The sequence below is a fragment of the Stegodyphus dumicola genome, chromosome X1 (genome assembly GCF_044657685.1).
Source record: "Stegodyphus dumicola isolate Sdum_Otavi_A_Nest chromosome X1, ASM4465768v1".
NCBI lineage: Eukaryota > Metazoa > Arthropoda > Arachnida > Araneae > Eresidae > Stegodyphus > Stegodyphus dumicola.
Window position 1 is genome coordinate 29,846,569 of NC_140780.1, and position 27,365 is coordinate 29,873,933.

General features: G+C 32.4%; 1 protein-coding gene across 4 annotated transcripts in view; it reads left to right on the forward strand.

Annotated features, from left to right (window-relative positions):
• The window catches only part of LOC118199566 (telomerase protein component 1-like), a 507,852-nt gene that overhangs the window by 438,668 nt on the left and 41,819 nt on the right, over positions 1 to 27,365 (forward strand). For all 4 annotated transcript variants that reach the window (XM_085808431.1, XM_085808432.1, XM_085808434.1 and 1 more), the window contains 5 exons: positions 1,141 to 1,267; positions 4,740 to 4,816; positions 18,234 to 18,518; positions 19,456 to 19,610; positions 23,326 to 23,460. In XM_085808431.1, coding sequence (XP_085664557.1) covers positions 1,141 to 1,267; positions 4,740 to 4,816; positions 18,234 to 18,518; positions 19,456 to 19,610; positions 23,326 to 23,460 — 779 coding nt within the window. The remainder of the gene's footprint in view (positions 1 to 1,140; positions 1,268 to 4,739; positions 4,817 to 18,233; positions 18,519 to 19,455; positions 19,611 to 23,325; positions 23,461 to 27,365) is intronic.

Genomic DNA, 27,365 nt, shown 5'->3' on the forward strand with positions numbered 1-27,365 from the left:
TAGTATACTTGTATTAAATATGATTTATATCAGTATATTTTATTTTTTGAGTTATGTGTTTTTAAAGACATATGATGTATTTGTTCAATGAAATTTGGTACGACTGGATAGCACCCATCTGCAGTGCAAGCATTGTAAGCCAACTTCTGCCAACTCTGTACACAAGTGATTTTAATGCATTGTTGCAAAAATAATGAGCTATAAATTGTGTAATCAGGATGTGAATTTTTTGTGTTTTCATTAAAACTGAATTATTTAAAATTTGTTTTCTACTAAAAGGAGGTCCTTGAAAGTGACTGAAATCACAAAATCGTGGAAACTATAGATTTCAATAAATTATATTAAAAATTGCATTGCATCCCACATGAATTTTACTATTGTGTGAAGAAGTATGTCAGTGGACTAACAATTTACATTAACAAAATTCTAGAGCAGGATTCCTAATCCAAGAAACTAAATGATTGTTTATATTGTATGTAAAATGTCATTAAGTTTTTAATGTAATATAAATAATTTCTAATATCACATAAACACATATATAATATAAACAATTATGTGGCTATTAAAAGTAAAGAGAATTAATCTTTTTAAATATAATTTTTTTATAAATGCTGTTTAAATTACATTGCTTTTAATTTTCATCGTGTTTTTGCCCCCTCAACTTTTTTCAAAGTTAAAGCAATTTTAAGGTAATGTCCATTAATTTAATAGTTTAAAAGTATTAATAATAATTATTATTTTTAAAGAATAATTTGTAATTTTTGTAAGGTTAGGAAAACCCTACAATAATTGTAAATTTTCTTTATGTAATTTGAATAAATTTGATAATAATATTAGTTGTCTGTTGAGTAAACCTGTTTGTGCATAAATCTAATAAGTATGCATATTTGGCTGAAGTTAACAGCTTGTGTTGGGAGTTTATTTCAAAACTTAAATATGTTTTTTTTTTTTCATGTGAAGCATCTGGAAAGGAGAGCTAATTTATGTTTATGTAATTTTTTAATGAAACTCATTTTTTCTAAAAATTTTAACATAATTTGTTTTCTATTATAATTTTGTTTTTTATTGACATAAGTGCACTTCTATTTTCTGAAGTGTATACTAATCTTATTCACTGTTGAATACGTATTCTAAATTTAGGATAACTATATTCTTGGGTGTGCAGTAGATGGAAGTGTAGCTCTGTGGTCTCGAAATGGAAATTTACTAAGTTACATTCCAGGAATAGATCAGTCTTCTGCCATTTTAGCATTTCGTATAGATAAAGGTATAATATTTGAAAACTTTTTGAAATATTATTGTGTAACTGTTATTTATTAGGCTACATATATTTTCTGTAATAAAGGTATACGAAAAACTGTACCTATCTTTATAAATCAACAATTTGATTAAGAGCCCACCAGCAGCCGAGCGGTAAAGTCGCTGAACACTGGTAATTCGGTCCGAGGTTCGAATCCCGTGAACAGGCTAGCTGCATGGGCGTTTTCGTGGTTTTACCCCATGTGTAGCGTGTATACAAGCCAGTTCCCTTATAAAGTTGCCCACGAAGGCATCCCTTCCCTTAGGCAGATAGCCCTAGTGTGCTTTAAGCTTATCAAGAAAATGAATAATTTTAACATGATTAATCATTTTTACGAACAAGTCTAAAAATATCCATCACATATATATATGTGATAATTTTTAATTTTTTAATTTTGTTTCATTTTTCATGCAATGTAGGTCTTGCTTAATTGGCATTATGCATATACTTTTATTATATATTGTTAGGAAATGTCCAGGTGCGGTAAGATAGCTTCCCCGCAAAGCAAGTTTTAGGGTTGCCATAAAAAGGCAAGGGAAGGCAGATTTGCCATATTTGGCGAGAAATCGCCCATTTGTCGACGTTTGGCGACAAAACTGATGATTGCCATGGACGAATGGAGAATTTTCTGGAACAAATTCTTACCGGTTTAGCCCATAATTGACACTCGGTCAGCGAGTGCCGAGTGGATCGTCGAGTGCACCAAAAGAATCTCTTAGTGTATTGCGGTTAGTGTGTCATCGAGATAGTGTGTTGAGCTCCGGAAATGACTGAACCGAGGAGTCGGGAGCTGTTCTCTGTGTGTCATCGAGTGCACCGCAAGTTATGGCATGGAGAGTCTCGAGAGTACTTGGAGTTCTAAGAACGACCGAGCAGAGTCGGGTGCTGTACTCCGATGCTTTACAGCGAAACTGTCTCGACGGTTATAGCCTGATAGTGTGAAGGCTGTGTCGCTGATTGTGTCAGCATGCTTATAGTAGTTCTCCGATGACTGTAAAACATGATTTGGGAGCTGTCCTGATTAATATTGGCTAAATAAAGTGTGTTTCGATACTTCATCAACTGTCGTCGTTATTCACTCCAAATCTACAAACCCCATACGAACATGAAGGAAGGAAATAAGGTAACAATAAACAGTATAAAGTCTTTAATCCGGACGTCCATAATCTGGACCTCAAAGCTACAAACATTCTGCGCATGTGCGTAATACGTTTACACATGTGCGTTTAATGTATAACGGACGGTTTAAGCTAGGCTAAAATTATCTAATTATCTATTTCAGTTAATGTTGCAGATTGCATTGTTCCTTAATCTTCTAATTGAATCCGGCTTATTATTTTTTGCACACTGTTAGAGCAATTTTATAAAAAGTAAGCTTGAACTTTCGATTATGTCAAAAAGAGTTTTGAATTCTGGAGCTGCCATAGGATCTACAAAGCGAAAGCATGTTTTGATGTCCATTAAACAAAAAGTGGAATTGCTGAAAAAAATGGATAAAGTCATGAAGAAAGTGACAGAGAGGTGATTTGTTTCTCTAACCATTCCGAAATCTGTTTATCAATTTCACGCTGCTCTGCAGGCGGTGGGGGGTGACGTCGCGGTGTGCAATGAACTGGAAGTTGATGTGTCAGCACTATCCTCAGAGCAGATGTTTTTATTTTATTCGGCTTATAATTCTTTACTAAATGTAGTGTTTCATCTCGATGTACTCCGATATGATTTAAATCAAATTCCTCGTCATTATAAATATAATGAATACACATCAAATAGTTTTCTGTTTGCAATTTTCTAATTTCGACTATGTAATGTATGCTTTACGCATGTGCGCATTGAAAGAAATGTTTAATAAAGTAAACAAATAAATATTAAGCTTTTATTTTGTAAATTTTGTTACCCTTCAGATCATAATTGCTCTCTATTTCATAAATTACGGTTTCATATTTTTAATTGTATAATTTCTGCATGCCATCTTACCAGATTTAAATTGATGATCTATAATCCGGAAAAACCCCTAATCCGGAATCGCGGAAGTCCCGATGAGTCCGGATTAAAGACTTTGTACTGTAAATAAATGATGCAAAGGTTCAGTGTAGTTTGTTTGCTTCTGATTTCATATATTCATAAGCTAGTCATGTTTGATAGTTATTTATATATTTAAATATCCATTTTAAGCAAAGCTAGGAGGTATGTGATTATGTTGTAAAACATTGTAATAAAGGAAATATATCTTTATGAAAATCTTATTCTTAAGTAAATTAGCAATTTATGATTTTATTCTTAGGATTCTGAAAATTTGTCAGAGAAGTCTATACTAAGATTTGAATTTTTCAAAATATATCCGTCAATACATGTATGCATTATTTTTGAGTTATCTTTCCTAATTTCTTCTTCAAAGCCATGCTTATGATTTTAGGAGTAATATGATGATGTTGGTTAGTCTATATAGTAATTTAAGTGTTGCATTAAAATATATCATCAGTGAATATAAAAAATAAGAAGGAAACGTTCTTTCTCTAAATATAGTTTATATCTTTTTTATGGTTGCAAACTGATACATCTGTGCCATCATATTATGCCTATTTTACATCACTTTTGAGCTATAATTATACATACTCTAGCAGTAGAGACAAATGCTGGCTTTCACATTGCAAGTGAGCATTCACTGAAATATAATCACATTTGAAATCTGAAAACTTGGAACCTAATTTACGAGAGATGGAACTCTTAAAAAGCTGCATGTTCCAAGATCTGTTATAATCTATATACTCCAGGCACTGTAAACATTTTTAAATAAGGTAATTCGGGAAGCAAGCATGCTGTCTTTATCATTCCCTATTTAAATGTATGTGCAAAAATAATCTGCATAGATATGTGCTACTAGTTTATGTTTTGTTGTGGGCGAAGTGTTACACAAATTGGAAGAACAAAAATAAGTGTCATATTATTCTAATTTTTCTTCTAGAATTTGACTAACTTATATAGATTTCTTTTTGTTGTTATTTTTTGTCCCTTTTTTTTATCCTATTACCTTCATTTCTCAAAGTTCTGTTTAATATGTTTCTTGTCATTAAATTTAGAGTATGTTTCGATATTCCTTTATTTTGCCCTTTTGTTAACTGATAATCTTATGTTTGACACGGAAAGGTAATTTTTGTGGTAGTTTTCCTTAACATTAGCATAACATAAATGTACTTTGTGAGTATCTTTGCTTACTTTGCGAATAACTTAACATTAATGTAAATGCACTTTGCAAGCATTTTGAAGTTTTTATTAAGTACTTGAAAATAAATTAATTGTTGGTTAATAATAATTAATTATTGAATTCATTATTTTTATTCTTGAATTAGTTGAATTTATTATTAAATTAATTGAGTAATAATTTATTATGTACTTGAAAATTGAATTATATGAAGGTTTACTTGTTTTTTCGTATAAATAGATGTTCGAGAAACATTTGATGTCATGCTTGCATTTGTTGATAAAAATGGAAGTGTTAAAGTAAAGAAACCATTGCAGGTAGTATTAAAAAAATTTTAAAATATTTCATGACTTTGAATAATGTTTTTCTTGCATATGTTGTTGATGATATTACTGATATATTAAATTAATTTAGCTGAGACATATACAATAAATATCCTTATATTAACCTTTTAACGTTTGGAATGTTTCAAGACGTTTCTTTTAACGTTTTCAAGAAAACGGTCATAAAAGTGCCTATTTTATTATTGAAGAAAACTGCATAGAAATAAATGCATATACAATATATGCATTAATTATCAATTTCTGGAATTTTTATAGCTTGAATTTTTTAAAAGATAATTTTTTAGGAAAAGCCAAGCCGACATTCAGGTTTATTTTGACTGAATGTTGGTTTTCCAGTAAGCCAGGAAAATTTCAGAAATATGTGTTTTAAACATTAAAAGAGAATTTTATTAAACTTATGTATAACATAAACATAGTAATCTTTTCTTGTGTGATAAATTTCAAAGCATGAGATGCAAAGGTCAATGTCACAATCTGAACAGTAGTACCTAGTCTCCTTCCTACATCTCTTATTGTTTTCATCTCTTCTGGAACAGCAAACTTTGCATTCTCTTGATGGTTGGCATTTCTTATTTCTTGTCTAATCAAATGTCTTTCAATCAAGCGGTTTTGATTATCCTCCAAGCTTGGTCGGCCTCTTTTTGAAATGGTATCTGATGACTGATACCTGTCAATAAGTTCATCTACTAAAGATGAACGAAACATCAAATGGGATTTTTTCCCGATCTGTTTTTTGTAAATACGATACGAGTTCAAAATAGGTAGGTCTAACAAATGAAAAAATATTTTCTTATAATATTTCTTTCCTCTTTTCCAAGCAATAGAGTAATCTCCAAGATACTGGTCTACAATATCTACTGCTCCCATATTTTTAATGTAATCTGTCACAATTGTAGATTTTTTGACAACTTTGTTATGACACTGTACATCTACCATGTCATTTATGTGAACTGTAGATAGCATGGCAACATCTTTCTTATCTTCCCATTTCATGGCAAGAACTTTACCTTGATGAAAATAAACATTTTCACCTTTTGCGTATCTCTTTTTTACTACTTCTTGAGGCATTTTTTCTATTCGGTTTACTTTTACAATTCTTTAAGTGTCTGTTTGAAATTTTAAAAGCATGTCTGCCAATTCTGGTGAGGTATAAAAATTATCTGTTATCAGACAATATCCTTGTTTTAGCAGAGGCTTGATAAGTGGCATCACAACTTGAATTGATTGGGGCAGATCTTTATATTTTGCATCAAAAAACCTACCTTTTCCAGTATATATAATTTGTGACCATATATACCCTGAACTTCATTCACATATATGATTTTACTCCAAAACAGGATCTCTTTTTCGGCATATATTGTCACCATCCTAAACGACCTTTGAAAAGCATGAGGGTTTCATCAATTATAATATCACGTCTAGGAGTTACAGCTCTTTGAAACAATTCATTCAGGAGCTGTAACATTGGCCAGATTTTATGAAGCTTGGGATTTCGATGTGTGTTACAATCAAAATCTTCATTATCTACAAAATCCAGAAACTTGTGTATTTTGTAAAATCTATTACAAGGCATCATGCTTCTGAAATGAGGTGTTGAAATTGAATGTTTTCTGCTCCAATACATTTTCGTATCTTTTTTTATTTTACAATACCTTGTATAATAAATAACTGTACAGTCAAAAGTCGTTAATTCGGACACCCATAATCCGGAATGATCTATAATCCAGACCTCAAAGCTACAAACTTTCTGCACATGTGTCACATTGACGCATGCACATAAGACCTTTACAGCTGTGAATACGCATGTGCACGTGCGCAAAATACGTTTACAAATGGGCATTTAATGTATAATGGACGATATAAGCTAAGCTAAAATTATCTAATTCATTTAATGTTGCAGATTGCGTTGTTCCTTAATCTTCGAATTGGATTCGGCTTATTATTTTTTGCAGACTGTTAGAGCAATTTTATAAAACTAAGCTTGAACTTTCGATTATGTCAAATAGAATTTCTGATATATATTTACTAATATGTAAAGGATCTACAAAGCAAAAGTATGTTTTGAAGTCCATTAAAAAAAGTGGAATTGCTGCAAAAAATGGATAAAGGCAAATCCTTTGTTTATCTAAACTTTAACGTTTGTTAATCTAAACTTTGTTTATCTTTAACGCCGTGGCGTGCAATGAATTGGAAGTTGATCTGTCAGCACTATCCTTATCTTCAGGGCAGATGTTTTTATATTATTTGGCTTATAATTCCTTACTAAATCTAGTATTTCATCTCGATGTACTCCGTCTTTGATATGATTTAAATCAAATTCCTCATCATTATAATTCGCTTCCGATAGCGAAGAAAGTGACAGAGGTTATTGAAAACAAAAAAATTTCGATTGACAAATTAGTCAGTATTCTCGACACAGCAATTATAGGCCTTGAACAGCGGAACTTTGTAACTGAACAAGAAATTATGTCTGTTTATAGAATTAAAGAGAATGTATTATCACATAAAAAACGAAGCATCGTAAACAATGTACATTGAAAGGAATGTTTAATAAAGTAGACAAATAAATATTAAGCTTTTTTTTGTAAATTTTGATACCCTTTAGATCATAATTGTTCTTTGTTTTATAAATTATGATTTCATATTTTTAATTTTATAATTTCTGCATGCCATCTTACCAGATTTAAACTGATCATCTATTATCCAGAATCGCCGAAGTGCCGATGAGTCCGGATTAACGACTTTTGACTGTACTGAGAAATTTAAGAATTTCTTGAGAAAAAAGAAATATTGTAAGACACCAGAACTTGGATCAAAATTTATATTTACCTTTGGTGTTTCCCAAAATTTAAAACGTGAAGTGCATGATCTGCTGAAGTAGATGCACGTCCAGGCAAAAAAAAGTACAGATCCATCGTCACTGCTCTCAGATTCACTAACCGAATTTTCATAAAAATCAGTTACTTCAGAATCTCTTTCAGATCCATTTATACTAAAATCAGAATCCAATTCACTATCTGACTCTGACTCCATAATGTACGGAATAAAAATATAAGTATATTTTCTCACAGAACAGAAACCACGTGCGCATTCACAATGAGACTATGTGATTGAGCTAATGATAAAATTACAAAACACATAGCATAAATACATGTTTGATTAGTGCTGACATCTAGTTTAAAATAAACTATCTCTAATTGCATAAAATATTATTCTGGTACTGCCATCTTGTGTGTAAAATGAGAAGTAAAACTTTTTCCGGGCAAAAGAAATGAATAGGTTTCAATCCTTTTAGCACGTTGCTTTTGAACTCTCCAGCCCGGAACATCATGGGCATGACAAAATAGAGGGCAAAACATCACCTCATCATTTTGATAGGAGCGAGAAGGAAGGGGTTAATATTGATTTCTAGATCATATGCATGTTTTACTTGATTGTATTTCTCATTTCTATGGTTGTATATGCTGATTAATTATCGTACAATGGTTGTCTGGCTAAGAAGAAATGCATCTGAAAGCACTTCCAAGGAAAACTAACTTATACTTACATTAAATTTGGGGAAAAGATGAAAATACCACACAACCAGTTCAACTGCTTGACCTGAACCTGGAATACAGCAGGTAAAAAAAATCTTTGATATTTAAAAAAAGTACCAAACACAGTTCTGTTACACACTGCTTCTTAAGTCAGGTTTCACACGTAGTGTATACAATATTAGAGATCAGAATGCTGACAAATCATCTGCCTAGTACAGATGGTTTATATAAAATGTGAAGAAAATGTGTAAGAAGTTAAGACACAATAACACGCCGAATAAATACTAATTCAGAAGTCAAACAACAAAAATCAGCGTTAATTTACAAAATTTTCACAGGACTAGTTTCGATGGTTTTACCGAACCATCATCTTCAGCTGCAAAACCACAAATGAACAAGATAGGAAATAATGTTTAGATAAGATAAGAAAGCCTGGACAAGAATAAGCAAGTGGCGCCATCTGTTGGCGAAACCAGAACTAAAACATAATTTCTCTAAAAGCCGAAGGCAAATTTGGATTGGAATTAGGATCGTTAACTAGAACAGAAAGATTTTTATGAATGTGAAATGCCTCTAGAAAATCCAGTTCTCCAATGGAAGATGTTTTTTGAATAATTTTGGCAGCAGAAAAATTGAAAGTGTGATTTTCGGACCAACAATGTTGAGCAACAGAGGACTTCTGTGTTTCCTTTTTTCTAACATATGCCTCATGTTCTTTGACGCGAAATTTTAAGGCTCTCTTAGTTTGGCCAATGTAAATTAAACCGCACTGGCAAGGAATCCTATAAATACCCCAGGAATTCATATCCGGAATGGGGTCCTTGAGTATAGAAGCTGGAATTTTATTGATGGGAGAGTAAACAACCCGAAAGTTAAATTTCTGCAAAATATGTGCAACTTTATAGCTAATTGATGGAAAGAAGGGAATGACAACAGAATTTTTATAATCTCCTAAAATAAGAGTGGGGCTTTTAGTGTGTTGAGATGAGAATTTTTTAACTGCTTGATTAATAATGTTGGGTGAAAAGCCCCTGTCAATAGCTATTGCTTTTAAATAATTTAGTTCTTCATCAAGGGCTAGTTTGGAGGAGCAAACTTGAAGAGCACGGAAAACATAGGAATAAAATGAAGCTAACTTTTGTTTAGTCGGATGACATGATTTAAAGTGTGGTGGAAGGCAAACCGATGAAGGTTTATGGTAAACTGTAGTACTGAAGTTGGATGTGTTACGTGTGACCAGAATGTCGAGAAAAGGAAGAGAATTGCAAGTCTCAAGTTCAAAAGTGAACTGAATAGCAGGATCAATAGAATTCATTGTTGAAAGAACTCTATTTAAATCATCTTTATTACCTTCAAACAGGGTAAAAGTATCGTCTACGTAGCGGAACCATGCCGGAAAGTTTAAAGTTTCAAATAATTTTGATTCATAATAATGCATGTAGATATCAGCCAGGATGGGACTGAGGGGGCTTCCCATGGCTAATCCCTCAGTTTGCTTGTAATATTTATTTTGGAAAACAAAATGTGTTTGTTTCAAACAGAGTTGAGTGAGAGAAATTAGCTCATCAATTTCGATGCAAGAGAAATGAATTTCGCGAAGTCTGGTTTCTAGACATCTTAATGCACCCTCCACTGGGACATTGGTGAATAATGATTTTACATCAAAAGAAACCATGAGTAAATTACGAGGAGAAATGTTTTTAACCTTTTTTACAAACTCTATTGAATTTTTTATGGTGTAAATGTTATTGTCTAATAGAGTGGAAAATCTAGAAAATAAATATTTAGCTAATGGATACGAGGCAGTACCTAAATTTGATACAATAGGGCGGAAAGGAATACCACTTTTATGAATTTTGGGAAGAGCATATAATCTGGCACAATTCGCAACAGATGGGATAAGCGAATGTTTTAAGTTGCTTGAAATGATTTGCGAAGATTTGATCGCAGTTTTTATTTTGGATAAGTCCGAAGGTGAAGGATCTTTAGGGATCGGATTATATGGTCCTTCGTTTAAGAGTTTAGTGACACCATCGATGTAAGTGTTCTTATCCATGACGACTATCTGGCCACCTTTGTCGGCCTTTGAAATGACAATATCCGGGTTAGAATGAATCTCGCGCATTGTAGCTCTTTCTCTCGCAGTTAGATTTGGTCTCAAAGGTTTATTATTGAATTTCACATTATGAGCGATAAGATGCCTAATCATTTCTTTCTGTGAATCTGAAACTTTACTGAACTTGAAAGCTTTTTCGATAGGAGCCAAAATCCTTGGAATCGAGGGTTTACAGGTTTGTGAGAAGTTAAAATTATATTTTAGAATTCTCTCTTGTTCTTCTGAAAGACTAACATTAGAAATATTAACTATTGGCTTGATGTTTACAATGGGAAGATTTTTTGAACTACTTGGACTGGAAGACTGTAAAAGAAGTTTTTCGAATTTAACTGCAAGGGTGTTTTTATGATGGTTAACTGCATTCTCCATTCTAGACCAAGACTTTTGTTCAAGGGCAGTGAATTTTGGATATGTTTTAGCGAGTTCCAGATGAAGCTTATAGAGTTCATGTTCAATTTTGGACAATTGTTGACGTGTATCCCTTATCACGGACCGAAGTAAGGCAAGTTTGCAATTTAACAGAATTCTTGAAACGCGACTCGAAGGTTTTTGATTAGATTTGATTTGAATAAAATTGGGGATCAATTTTTTACATTTACATTTAAGTAAAAAGTCAAGATGATTCAGGAATTTTTGCCGTTTCAGGCGTAATTTAATGAAACGATTAACGGATGAAGACATGATAAACAATGCAGAAAATCAAACTAAATTAACTGAGCAATAATAAAGTACACACAAAATAGCAGAAAAATCCCTCACTAAAATGAATAGAAAACAAAATGTTTGTAAGCAAAATGCATGAAATCAGACAAGCAAAGCACAATATCCAAATGTACAAAACATAAACATAACTTGAAAATTGCAAAAATGTACTCACCGAAACTCCTACAATCACAAAATGGCGGCCACACCACGTGCAAAAAAGAAAGCAAAATGTAAGCCTGTTTGGGGCTTCTATAATTAAGACACAATAACACGCCGAATAAATACTAATTCAGAAGTCAAACAACAAAAATCAGCATTAATTTACAAAATTTTCACAGGACTAGTTTCGATGGTTTTACCGAACCATCATCTTCAGCTGCAAAACCGCAAATGAACAAGATAGGAAATAATGTTTAGATAAGATAAGAAAGCCTGGACAAGAATAAGCAAGTGGCGCCATCTGTTGGCGAAACCAGAACTAAAACATAATTTCTCTAAAAGCCGAAGGCAAATTTGGATTGGAATTAGGATCGTTAACTAGAACAGAAAGATTTTTATGAATGTGAAATGCCTCTAGAAAATCCAGTTCTCCAATGGAAGATGTTTTTTGAATAATTTCTCATCTCAACACACTAAAAGCCACACTCTTATTTTAGGAGATTATAAAAATTCTGTTGTCATTCCCTTCTTTCCATCAATTAGCTATAAAGTTGCACATATTTTGCAGAAATTTAACTTTCGGGTTGTTTACTCTCCCATCAATAAAATTCCAACTTCTATACTCAAGGACCCCATTCCGGATATGAATTCCTGGGGTATTTATAGGATTCCTTGCCAGTGTGGTTTAATTTACATTGGCCAAACTAAGAGAGCCTTAAAATTTCGCGTCAAAGAACATGAGGCATATGTTAGAAAAAAGGAAACACAGAAGTCTTCTGTTGCTCAACATTGTTGGTCCGAAAATCACACTTTCAATTTTTCTGCTGCCAAAATTATTCAAAAAACATCTTCCATTGGAGAACTGGATTTTCTAGAGGCATTTCACATTCATAAAAATCTTTCTGTTCTAGTTAACGATCCTAATTCCAATCCAAATTTGCCTTCGGCTTTTAGAGAAATTATGTTTTAGTTCTGGTTTCGCCAACAGATGGTGCCACTTGCTTATTCTTGTCCAGGCTTTCTTATCTTATCTAAACATTATTTCCTATCTTGTTCATTTGCGGTTTTGCAGCTGAAGATGATGGTTTGGTAAAACCATCGAAACTAGTCCTGTGAAAATTTTGTAAATTAATGCTGATTTTTGTTGTTTGACTTCTGAATTAGTGTAAGAAGTTGTTAAGTCTTATTTGAAGGTAAGGTAGATATTTTTTCTATTATTCTGTTATCTCATTTTTATGCATCATGCAGTCTCCAAGTGCAATATTGAAAATCGCAAATATTAGATAGCAAGAGACAAGCGTGAATGTTTTCCTACTAGTTTAATGTTGAAACTTGGTGTCATAATCTAAATAATCCAGTCCACTCCAAGCATATATTACAAATAAACACAATCATGCAAATTTAATCAATTTTCATTTATTTATTCCATTTTACATAGCCCCATTTGAAAACATTAAGATAGATCTCTACATCGTAAAACATTTTTGCCAGTTTAAGAAGTGTGGGCCCACCTGTGGTTAAAATAGAGGATCACTGAATGTCAGTGATTGATTCTGAATTTGACTTTTGGAGGCTAAATGGACTGACTGCCAGAGGAGTTCTTTGTGAGTGAAATGAATAACAGTTGAAGTCTGTAGCGACATTAGGTTATTTCGAAGCAGTAGAGATGAAAAATTAGCAATGTCCTTGCCGGGACTCGAACACAGACCTCTTGAATATGTGCTGACCACTATACCACGAAGGCAGGATAAATACCTTTTATACTTCACCTTTTAAAGGGCAACTGGGTATTAGGGGACCCAATCGCCAAATCCTAGTTGTGGAGAATCATTATCCACCATCTTTTTTAGTTCGAGCACCACTGGAGAGACATTAGGTTATTTCAAAGCAGGAGAGATGAAAAATGAGCAATGCCCTTTCCGAACTCCAACCATGGGCCTCTTGAATACACACCAGGCATGCTGATCACTACACCACAAAGGCATGCTAAGAAGGCGGGAGAACTACCTTGCATAAAGGCATTCATTCAAATTCAGAAACTTCTATTTGATTGTACTAATAGTACTAAGGGTTTTCAAAACCCAATCTCTGAATACTAAAATTTGGAGACTTGAGTATCTATGAATTTCATTATTGTTTATTATACATATGGTATGAGGAATTCAGGCTCCTAAATAAAAATATTGTCATATTTTGGTTATTCTGACTAATAGTATGGTATTTTTAAGTATTTTTTATGTTACTGCAGTTTGACCATAGCACAATCTCAGAGGTCATTTGCACATTTACTGCTTGAGTGTGCTATAAAAAGGGATTTAAAAGTGTATGATTAGAAATTCTTCATAAAAGTTCTTTTTTATGGATTTGGATTTTTAATTAAATAAATTGGTTTCTTCTAAGTTTAAACTTAGATTTGTTGCATTATTAGCTTGAACTTGCAAAATATATACAATATAAAACTTTATCTTAGAAAAGTTTCGAAGGAAGGACACAAAACTAGAAATACATTAAATGGTCAAAATGAATGCTTTCAACAACTCAGGCAGACTTGATTTTCACACAAATTTGTTATACTATATATATATTTATACACACTACCCTCCAAAACTTAAGGAACAATGTGCTTTTGGTGTCTAATTTGAGAATGAAACAAAATAGAAACAAGAAATTTAGTTTACATGTGCACTAAACTGTTCTTTAATGAATGTTATGTACAGTGTTTCTTGAGATCACCACAAACATGAATTGCAACAAAAATACTGTTTTGTTGAATTTCTGTTAGAGAAATTCAGTCTTGGAGAAACAGTATAGCACAGTTTTTCAAGGGAATATGTGGTGGTAACATTACAAAAAATGGGTTCTAATAAGGAATGTGTTCATTCCTAGCTGCAATACATTGGCAGCAGTGATATTCCATGCTGCGCATTGTCAGTGAGTGAAATGGGAAGCAACGACCGGACACGAAGTAATCCATGGTCAAGTCCATCTAACACCTTGGAGGAGGATTGAAAGCAGCAACCTGTCTCCTAAGGTAGTACCTAAGGTGCTCTATTGGATTTAGGTCTGGGGACTGAGCTGGACATTCCACCCCCTCCATACCATGATTCTCAAGATGTTCTTCATCAACCTGAACTTGATGCAGCTGTGCATTGTTGTCCATCAGAATAAACCCAGAACCAATAGCAGTGACATATGGGTGGATATATTGATCAAGGATCTTGTCTCAATATCTCACACCGTTCCTGCAAGTTCCTTCATGGGATACATGCAGGTCAGTGTGACCACCGAGAGAGATCCCAGCTCAAAGCTCAAACCATTATCCCGCCACCTCTGTATCATTTCACAATGTGGGATTGGTTGTATCTGGTGCGTTGTTCTCTCCAGTTCAGCTGACGACCTGAATTACTCTCCCATGTGAACCTGGACTCTTCTGTGAAGAGAACAGAAGCCCATTGTTGAGTGGTCCAGGAGACGTGTTCTCCTGCCCAACATAAACAGGCAGCTCTGTGTCCTTTGTGCAAGTGAACATAAACAATTGGTCGTCTAACATACAGGCCTGTATTGTGCAGGCATCTGCACACCATAGTAGCTGAGATTCTTGTTCCTGTGACTACTAAATGATCTACCATAAGCTCGGGCACTGTAATGTTGCATCTCCTTGGGCTGAAAGAGATAAATAATAGTGTCCCACAGATGTTGTAGCTCTAGGTCTGCCTGAAACATGTCTTCTAGACACAGAATCCTCAGATTCAAACTGATTCCATCGTCGCTGGACTACACTGCAAGAGACATTGAGACATCTAGGAGCATCAGCTTGTGACATCTCCATTTCTATCCATCCGATCGCCTTCTGCCTCAATGAATCAGGCAAAGACTTCTCCTGGTCATTGATAGACTCTCCTGGATATTGTAAAAGAAATTGCTAATACAGTCAAAAGTCTTTAATCCGGACTCGTCGGGACTTCGGCAATTCCGGATTATAGATCATCAGTTTAAATCTGGTAAGATGGCATGCAGAAATTATAAAATTAAAAATATGAAATCGTTATTCATGAAATAAAGAGCAATTATGATCTAAAGGGTATCAAAATTTACAAAAAAAAAGCTTAATATTTATTTGTTTGCTTTATTAAACATTTCTTTTAACTCGCGCATGCGTAAAGCATACATTACGCATAGTCGAAATTAGAAAATTGCAACCAGAAAACTATTTGATGTGTACTCGTGATATTTATAATGACAAGGAATTTGATTTAAATCATATCAAAGACGGAATACATTGAGATGAAATACTACATTTAGTAAGGAATTATAAGCTGAATAAAATAAAAACATCTGCCCTGAAGATAAGAATAGTGCTGACAGATCAACTTCCAGTTCATTGCGCATCGCGACGTCTCCCCCCCCAGAGCAGCGTGAAATTGATAAACAGATTTCGGAATGGTTAGAGAAACAAAGGATATGCCTTTATCCATTTTTTTTGCAGCAATTCCACTTTTTTTTATGGACATCGAAACATACTTTCGTTTTGTAGATCCTTTACATATTAGTAAATATATATCGGAAATTCTATTTGACATAATCGAAAGTTCAAGCTTACTTTTATAAAATTGCTCTAACAGTCTGCAAAAAATAATAAGCAGGATCCATTTCGAAGATTCAGGAACAACGCAATCTGCAACATTAACTGAATTAGATAATTTTAACTTAGCTTATACCGTCCGTTATACATTAAACGCACATGCGTAAAAGTATTATGCGCATGCGTAAATGCCTATGTGCATGCGTGAACGCGTTATGCATTGACGCGGGCGCAGATAGTTTGTAGCTTTGAGCTATAGATCATTCCGGATTATGGGTGTCTGGATTAACGACTTTTGACTGCACCAGTTAAATATCAACTCTCATGTACAAAACTTCCAAGTTTTGCATTTTTTCTCCAACTCTTACATAAGTATTCAGTTCTGTAAAATAAAAGTGCTAACTATTGTTTTTGCATATATTTCTTAAACTTTGTTACTAGCATGCATATAAATTGTGAATTTTAATGTTAGTGACATTTTTAAAATGATGAGCTTTGAAAAACATACTGTTCCTTAACGTTTGGAGGGCAATGTATGTATATATATTCCAATATATATATTTATATATATTTTCCAATGGTGGGCCATCTGTTGACTTTGGCTTGACCATAACTAAGGCATAATAAGTGGTGGTCACTTTATTATGGAAGCACCTAATAGGCGGGCTACCTTTGCCTCTTACGAAGAAACAGATGGATACAGGCTCTTTGGTATCGCAGTCAGCTCCTCCAACCACTATACCCTCTGGGTGGTGATTTATTATTATTATTATTATTTAGGAATGATGTATAATATTGATATAATAATATTATTATTTCATAATAATATTTATATAATATTATTTAGTGATACTTTTGCAAATAATTTTTATGCCTTATTTTTTATATTTTACTGCCGCCCAGATAGTATATTAGGGCAACCACTTGCGATACTGAAGGGCCTGGATTCAAATCCCAGAGAAGGCATAGATGTAAATTGCCTGTCTCCTCATAGGAGGTAATGGTAGTCGCCTATTAGGTGCCTGCATAATAAAATGACCATCACTTCTGGCCTTTGTAGCAGTAGCAAATGCCAAAAATGGCTAGTCACGTGCTATATTAAAAAAAGTATATTTTCATACTACAGGTTGGATATGTATTCGTTTTAAAGGTTTTTAGTTCTTCAATATTACCACCAGTTATTGCAGGCTTATAGTGAGTAATTTGATACAGGCTTAGAATTTCTTCATTTCTATTGTATTTGTTATATGTTATCAAAAGATAATAATTAAATGAGAATTGGTGGGAAACTAGCTAACAGGAATAACACAAATTAAAACTGAAACAAAAACAAAACAATAAAATAATGTGAAAATATAATAATGTAATGTATAGTTGAAATTCTTTGGTACTTTTCAAGGAGCAGCTGAACTATTTTCAATTGGCTTTCTGCCTTGAATGATCTGATAATTACAACATGAAAAGATGATTTATTGGTAGTGTAAGGGCAATAAAATAATAAAACAACATTATTGATACCTGTAAATGACATGAGCACCACATGAAGTTTATGATGTTATGAGCTGTGCTGACAGAAAATGATAATATGAGTGTGACCATGTTAGGAATTTGATGAATCATTTAATGGGTAGCACTATAAATGGGAAATCAAGTCTGTATATGATAAATTATAAATGATATAGTATTATTCAGAAATGATTTCATTCTCACCGATTTTATTTTCAGAATCATGATTACTTTTTCTAATTAGTATATTTTTAATGCCTTCTATGTTATTGCTATGTCTTCCTACACTGTAGTGAATAATCTTATGCTAAAAACTAGTGCTAGAAATAATAAAAAATAAAAAATTATTTTATGCTTGACTCTAACTGTATAATACTAAACTATATAACTTATAAAAAATGCCATAGTAAGGTAAGCCCAAGCCTTATTTTTTTAAATAAATTTAATTTGAGGCTGGAAATAAGTCTGAGAAAAATAAATATATTCAAGATAAGGTGGTTTGAAAGTTGCAGCTCTGACAGACAAATTCTGGACATTGTTCTTAAAAAAAGGACTGAAAATCAGAGATGTGAAATTCACTGTTGTCTTGATAAAGAAATTATCAAAGTCTCTGAGATTGCATTACAGTTGTTAAGCATTTTTCAAAACCAGTGAGTGTCCATTATAAAATATTTCAGGAATTTTTTTATTTCAAGAATTTGAAATTTCTGATCTTGACAAATGTATATATGGAATCTTTTATTGAAATTCAGTGTATGTCTATAGTAAAAATTTCTTCTATTTCAGAAATCATATTGGTATTCTCTTGAAGGACATAGCAAACCTATCACATCCTGTTCCACCAATGAGAATGGTGAATTGCTTTCTTGTTCCTTGGATGGCAGTGTTAGTATGTGGAAGATCCCAGTAAATGAACCAACTACTAAATTCAGCCATACATTTACTGTCAATGGCTTGATATTCTCAACATCATCTAATTTAGCTTTAAGCGCCGATTTACATGGAAGTGTAATTCTATGGAAAATAAAAGTTTCAGAAAAATTACCTTTGATTTATGCTGTGAAGAAAACAGTAAGGAAAAAATCTAATTCATTTTATTAGAAATTTATCAAATTTTAAATTGTTCTTAATCTGTATGGTATGCAATTTTGGTAGTTAAATTTGATTTTAGTAATTTTGCTTTGTTATCAAATTCAAGTTTTTTGCGAGTAAAATTTTTACTGAATATTGAAGTCTCTCTTAATTAATCTCTATAATTTGTAGATATGGATTTTGACTGTAGTTTATTATGTTATCAGTTTAAAAATCTGCTTTTAAACTAACCCTTTGCTTTATAACTATTTTTGTTATTTGTTCTCAGCCAGCCTGATTTTGATTCTGTCATTGCATTTTCCCAAACTGAGGTCAGTTGCATTAAACTCCATTTCACTGTTACTACCTTTTTACCTATATAAGTCTAATTTTATCTTGCATTTTTTGAATGATAAAACAATTCACTATAATATTTTATAAAAATGTGCACTAGTCAGAATCTGTGGCTCGACTTGTCAGTGGAACTTCGACTTGAGTACTGCTCTTCCTTCATTTGCATTTAACCATGGTTGTAAAAAACAGTCTGGCCGGAAATTCGTAAGCTGAAATTAGAAGGGATAGGAAAGTAGCTTTAACTAAAGATAACTGTTAAAAACTTAACAGCTATAAACCTTACAGGCTTTGTATAGTAATGCATTTTTTATTTCTATTTTCCAAGTCTTTTCTGTCCTTTCCATAATGCTTTAGAATGGAATTTTTCATAAATCCTTTTTTAATCCTTAAAGTAAGACTGTTTTTTGTAGATTTTATAATTATTTGGTCTTTTGAATTTATATTTTAATGCATCATTTTTCTTGTATTTTGAAAGTGAGTAATTTTAAAGCTGGATTTCAAATCCGTTTTTGCTCATCTTAGGTACCTAAGAATCTAACACTGTATAGTTTAAATTCTTTTATCAATCTTTCCTTTTTTTTAGTATGTGGAAGGCTCTATACAAGGCTTATCTTGGCTGAAAGAAAACCATTTTGTGTGTGCTGTGAGCCAGAGTGTTAATTCAGAAGATAAATACATGTTAGATGTCTTGAGTTTCAAGACACTAACTGTGGATGAACAAATTTTTTATGAAATTCGGTATGTTTTTAAATTTTTTCTAATTTAAAAAATATTGACTAGCATATTAACATTTTCAAAAGTTACCAAAGACTTAAAATAAATCAAGTTCACATTTTCTGCCAAGGTGAAATGCATTCCATGATTACATGTTTAATATAATTCTACCTTGAAGAAGTATTTTTCAGAAATTTTTTTTAATCCATATACCAAGCATTGAAGAAAAAATAATACTTGTCTATAAATTCTTAAATATGTGTTTCTTTAAGTCTATGTGTACATATAAAATAAAAAATTTTAAAAAAAACTTACCAAATTTTTATTAATTTGATCAATACAATCTGTCCTAAAAATAGGAAAAAGGTATAATCCACTGCTAATCTTTCTTACTTCGGTGGAATGGGAGAAATCATCTTGAGCATAGTCCTATGTTACATTTTTTACAGATAGTTGTTGGTTTTAGCTGGCATCTTATTTGTCTATTTTCTGTGTTTTTTACAGTAAAATGTTCATTTTGAAGCTTTAGAAAATCTTCATTAACCTGTTGAATATCCAGGTTTCTGCAAGATGGTTTTCTTGGAATAGAATAGAAAGTCCCAAATAGACCATGTGTCCAAAAATCAAGCAGGCTCAGACTGTCATCACTAAGTAACTGATTGAGCTTCCATGAAGCAACAAATGCTGTTTCAAATGCATTAACAAATAAATGCCTGTAACCTTTCTTTCCTTGAATTGAAGTAACATAAGCTGGTACAGGATTATCAAATAGGTCAACTCCGTTTTTATATTTATTGTAGGATGCAGTGCACATTGGTATCTTTACCTATTTTCTGCCACCCTGTACTCTTCTTTCTATGGTTGATACACTTTTTGTTTCTTTGAAATTGGACATTACTAAAGCAACATGACTATCAATGCATCGAATTGCTGCAACTTTGTTTTTTGAATTAAAACTGCTATCTGAAGAGGTGCATTACATTTTTGAGATTGTTTTAGAGGGTAACTGGGCTTCAGACATTCTGTATTCTCTAACACTAACTGTAGCAAAGAAGTTTTTATTTGCAAGAATGGATAATAATTCATTCAAAGTAAAGAAATTATCCATGTAAATCTTATGTATCTCAGGGTTTGTAATTATCGACAGCAAATTCTGAACATTTGTATCATTCATGGGAAGTAAAGAAATTATCCATATAAATCTTATGTATCCCAGGGTTTGTAATTATTGACAGCAAATTCTGGACATTTGTATGAGATAATGGCTCATTCACAATTTTCTTAGTTGGTTTCTTCTTTTTCATTTTTGGATTTTATTCTTCTTTAAAGTTCAAGCATGCAAAAATGAGAGAAATTTAGTCGACTTTGATAAATTTCAGAATACAAACTGAATCAATGTTTAACACGTTTACTTAACCTCCTCCCCCACATTTAACACACCTGTCTGTCACGTGATGTGCACTTGCCAGCTAGAATAAAGTGCCTGGGCTAGTAGAATAGCAATCTTTGGAATGTAACAGAGAAAGAAAGGATTATCTCTATTACAAACTGGTGGGGATTTGGTAGTAGTGCATTTTATTGTCGTCCTATTTTTAGAGCAGTTAAAAAAATGGAAGGAAAATTTACCTTTTAGGTAAAAATTTTTATGATGGTATAAAAACCCACTTTTATACCTACTGGTATAAAAGTGGGAAATATTATCTCTGTAAATTTATGTGCATGTTTTCCTTGGAGCTCAAAATTTTAATAAACTGGTATGATGAAAACTTAAGAAAACAATTTCCACAAAAATCCTCAATTAAAAAATTCTCTAAACTGTCTTTAATTTGAATTAAATTATTTCAAAGATTTTGTACAAAGACCATTTATGTGTGCTGTCCTACTTTTAGGACAGTAAGGAAATATGGTTTAAATAGCATCTGTTAATGTTTTGACAGAATACTTTTCAAAAGTTACTTTGTGTTGTTCACGTTTCATTAGCATGATTATAATGTAACATATTTGTACTATTAGATGAGGATTTCTGTTATCATCACTTGATTTTAATAAAAACATTTTAATTTCCAAATTAGCATTGAATGTGTATCTATTAATTCTGTGGAGCAGTTGTGTGTGTGATCCATATAGAATCCTGTTAGATACTCAGATGTAGATTTTGCTAACGATGTGGACACAAGACAAGAAAATAAACTTCTGGTTGCATTTTCAAAATTGTCCAGTAACTTGTTGTAGACGAGAGCAGTGAATCGCTTATACCTCTACCACTGAAGCTGAATATATTGCAGCTTCAACTGCAGTGAAAGAAGTATTTTGGTTGTGCCAACTGCTGCAAGATGTGGGTGAAAGTGAAATGTTTAAAGAGGGTATTGTCATTTTGGTTTACAGCCTACTATTAAGCTTATAGAGTTCCTCACTTTTATCCTGCTAAATGAAATGTCGAGGAACCCAGTGAACTATTAAGAGAATAATTATTGACAGCAAATTCTGGACATTTGTATGAGATAATGGCTCCTTCACAATTTTCTTAGTTGGTTTCTTCTTTTTCCTCTTTGGATTTTTATTCTTCTTCAAAATTCAAGCATGCAATAATGGGAGAAATTTAGTCGACTTTGTTAAATTTCGATACTTTGATAGTTGACCAAAGAACAGAAAGCGTAACCTCAAGAAGGGTTCATTACCCTTTATTCACTCAAAATAAGATTAACAGTTGGCCCCTTTCAGCAAAGCTTCCACTTGGGCTTAAACTCAAAAGTAAGAATTAAGAACTAATGACTAATTAAGAGATTTAGCCAAAGCTAGCAGAATTCTTAAGTAGTTGGCCCATAATATTAAACTAGCCAGCGAACTATCAAAAGACATGTAATACAGCCAAGCGTAACAACAGCTTAGAGAGACATAGCCCAAAGGCAAAGGCACGCTGCTCAAGAGTCCTAACTCTCTTGAAGTCAGTTGAACTTGACTTTAATACTGTTCTCTTCCTCATTTGCATTCAACGCTATTCTAAAAACTCATTCTGGTAGGGAGTTGTAAGTTGAAGTGAGATAAGATAGGAAAGATGCATTAAATTAAAATAATTGTTATAAAATATAAATATACCATACAAGCTGATCAAAAACCCTGTGTTTCACAAACACACAAAACATACTGATGTGGGTTGCCATTTTATTCATGAAAAATGTGAATATAAAGCTCTTATTATAAAGTATGACAAATCTGAAGAGCAGTTAGCAGATATCTTCACGAAAGCAAAATTTAAAAGGTTAAGAGGACTGCTCAACATAAAAGATAAATTTCTCATGTGAACATTTGATAGATTTGCATTAGTTAAGATTTTTTTATTTGAATTTCAGTTTTGCTTTTCATTCAATAATTAGTTCAGTTTTTCTTGCTTATGTCATTGATCATACTTTTGTCAGTTCTAGTGACAACATAATTGAACGGAGTGTTAAATCCGTAATTCAGTTGTTACAATTTCTTTGTGATTTTCGGCAACACTATGACATTTTCCTTTTTATATTCTATAAATGTGTTTCAGTGACATGTGTTGCCTGTGTTTTTGTTGTTACTTTTGTTCCGGTTTAAGCTTGAATAAGTTTATTTAAATGAATAATATTAACAATTTATATTTTTAAAGTTTCCTCAAACTAACAAATATGTTGCTTTCATCATAGTGTTATTTTTACAATATACTTTGTATAAAGCAACAACTTATAAGTAAATATATTTTTTTTTCTTTCAGAGTAGAAATGACGCACCATTTCCAAGATGAAATATCATGTGTTGATGCTTGTCCTAATTCTAAGATCATCGTTGTTGGATTGAAATCTGGGGAATGCACTGTTATATCGCCTGACTGTAAACGAAATTTGAAAGTGTATGTATAGCTTTTTATATTTAGTTTCAAGCAATAATTATTTTTAAAACTAACTGCATGGGGAATTATTTCTATCCTATTTGTATATATATGGCTTTTTACATTTAGTTTCAAGCAATAATTATTTCTAAAACTAACTGAGGTGAAAATTATTTCTATCCCATTTATATGTATGTAATTTATATGTCATACTTGTATTCTTAATACTTAGAGTATGAAATTCTAATTCTTTTGAAGGAATGTGGATATTGTTGTTTGAATTGCATGTGTTTAGATTATGTATATTAAATTATGTGAACAATGAGTAATTGAAATAATTGTTTCCTGTATGAACCCTTTTGAGTTGTTTTTAAAACTTGAAGCACCACTGTGAGTTCAACTTATCTAGAGTTTTTTTGTCATATACCGATATAGAGATTAGTAGACTCTACACTGAAAATTCCTATTTAAAAAAAACCTTCCATTTTCTTGTTTGAATACCTGAATGTCTGGATGTTGAATTTTATATATGTGTGAATGTTAAAAGTTTTAACTGTATTATTTGCACCTTGTTAACTCTAATTTATGAACACTACACATACAAAATGCTTAAGTGAAAAATCACTTAAAAGTGAAGGTGCAGGATAAAAAAATAAATGAAGCAGGTATCTCTAAATAAAGTAACATTCAACTGAGAGATATCAGTGTAAGGAAAATAAATTTCTGCAAGCAAACTCTTATTTCATAAAAATGCGATACACTGAAATATAAAGAGATAAAATATATAGAAAGAATATTTGCAAATGCGCTACTTCAAAATACCGAAAATAGTAAAATTTCTACGCATTCTGTACATTGAGTTTCTAGTGACTGACATCGGAAGAGGTGGGCGGCATAGGGATGAAATGAGAAGACCAAATCCATAAGATTATATTGTAAATTTTAGGTGTAGCTGACATTATCATTGATAACTTTGTTTGAACAAGTGTTTGTTTAGTTTGTAGAGGAATTCTTGGATGATTTCAGGTTTTAGATCTTTGTGCGGTCAGCCATGCATCTGTGATGAACCAGGGAGCTCATGTAATTTTATGTAAAACCTTGTTTTGAAAAACTTGAAGGTTATGCAAATTACTAGATGTTGCTGAGATCCATGCTAGAAAAGCATCATTTAAGATAGGTATTATTATGATGATGTAAATTCTCCTTTTTATAGAAAGATACAAAAGAAAAAATAATCTGTTCTGTTTTCCAATAACATTGGGAGATATGCATTTTCTACGTGAGCTTGTTGTTAAAGTGAATTCTAAAATAATTCACTTTGGTGATCATTGGAATTGGAATTTTTTTCACCAAAGATGTGAACGCCCTCACTTATAACAATTTGCTTGTGCCATTGGATGATTAAGAGCTTTCATTTTGTAGCATTCATTAAGTCTTCCTTTTTAGCGTTCATTATGTCCTCCTTTTTGAGTACCATCACTCAGTCTCCAGCCTTCTGTCTTGGACCCTAACTATAGCATAATCTGGGTGTAATGATTTCAAGATGACTTTAGTGTCATTCATGTAGAAAACAATGAGACAAAGAATGGCATCATTGAACAGGGGGTAATGTTTGACATATGAAATGTGCCCAACAATTGACTCTTGAGGAACACCAGCAGTGGTATTCTTAAATGTAAAATATGACCTGCCCTGTCTGTTGCTAAGGACATGTTGTTAAGAAATGAATGAATCATGAGAATTGCTTCTCTGTTACACTGGATCAATTGATGAAATAGTCAAACTATTCACTGCATCTAATTTAGAAACATTATGGCCTGCTGATATGTATAGCTGAGCTCATAAACTCCACTACACTAAATACATCTTGGTAAAATCCTTTAAGGAAGAATTTTTCATAAGAATTCAGTGATGCTATAAAATCATATTAGCCAATGCCTGACAGTCTAGTTCTATAAATGCAGCATTTGTACATTTTGTGGAATATTTTTTAATTTTCAAATTGTTTCTTGAGTGCTTTTCTTCTGATCTCTGTTTATTGGAAACATATCTGATTCACGTGCATTTCTGCTTTGACTATAACTGCTCATTCCAGTTTAGTTTAATTGGAATATTAAATTAAGACCGGCCCCTCAGATTACAGTGAAATTTGAATATAACACATTGGACTTTGAGGGCAATCAGATGTAGGTATTCAGAAGCAAAAAATGTTTGCAATATTTAGAATTTGTCATCTGTTGTTTGTGTAGTAATGCTTTGATATAAGTTTTTTAGTATTGGAGCCAATAAATTCTGTGTTCTGTCAGTTTCTTACTTTTCAAAGTTTAAATTTCTTTTATTTCAGTAAACTAGAATATTCTAATATAATTTTTAATTGTAATAGAAATTTTGTTGATTTAATGTTGCTTCTGCAGTCAATTATTATCTGGGCTATGGTACAATATTAATTGAATTGAGATGCATGGAGCAAATTTCTTTGCATTTCTGCTACTGTATTGTTTAGATAGTTTTATTTGTATAAAATGTTTATGCAATAATATGACCTTTTAAAACTGCATTTCTTTAAAGATACATATCCATTTTTTAAACAGGGTTGCCATGGTACGTGGAAAACTCAGGGTAAAGTCAGGAAATTAGAAAATTGACCAAAAAAAGTCAGAGGAAAGTCAAGGAATTAAAATATTTTATCCTAAATCTTGAAAAGTGAGGGAATTTCATATGGCAATACCCAAAAAAATTATTTCTGCACCAACATTGAAAGCAGATCATTTTTTTGGCAAATTATATATCGCATGAGTGTCATTCAGGCAGCATGCAAATATTTTATAACAGTTTTTTTTTTTTTTTTTTAGTTTTGCATAAGCTTAATTTGAAAGTTTGCATAAACTTAATGTTGCTATCATAGCAAAGATTTGGGGATTCAGAAGTTAAGCATTTTTTTTTATCAAAATGATATATATTTGGCAAATTTCTGTGTTTTCAAAGTGATACATAATTAATTTACCCCCAGAACAGGCAATGTGCACTACATGGCAAGACTAGAATTTTCTTGAAACACACCTGGGAAATCTGGAAAAGTCAGGGAATTTCATTCTCCTGTTTCAGCAGCAACCCTGTTTAAATCTCCTTATTCCTCCTTTAGGTACTGACATATAAATTCAGAATGTGTATAATTTCTGTGACATTTAATCCCACCAGTGGCCAAATGGTTAAAACTGCTGAATACTGGTAGTTTGACCTGCCATGGTCCGAACCCAGGACAAGGACAGGGAAAAGTGGATGGAGTACCAGAAGTTCATCGGTGACTTTACAGATATTGCTGTTCCGCACTACTGCACCAACTGGATGCACAGACTAATGAGATATTTCACAGATATTCCTTACATCAGACTTAAACATTTTCACATAGATCACATGATTACACTGTATACAAAAGTTGCAATGATCTTAATAGATAGCTATATTATTTATGCATAATTACATTAAAACCTCAGATTTCAGTATAAATCGTAATATTACGTTGCGACATACAACTAGTTACAGCTAGCCATTTATGACTAATTGTTGCCATTAACAGTGGTATAATGATGCTTAAAGCATACTGGCCAGCTTCATACCATATAAGTTTTATTTGTTATGTTTGTAAGTACAGTCCATATTGTTGCGTGCGTACGGGTTCGTTATGAAATGAATGCACAAATCCGATGAAAAATGAACAAAAATTTATTATTATCACAACAAAAATGCTTAAATTTTCTCAAATTATCATGCAGTATTACAATATCTCACAGTTGTTATCTTTTAAGTACTCAAATGTCTAATAGAATGTAATTCAAAACAGCTAAAGAAAGCTAATCCACTACAGTCAACAAGAGCAATCTTCTAAACAACAACAAACTACGTAACTACTACAAACTGAGAGGTTT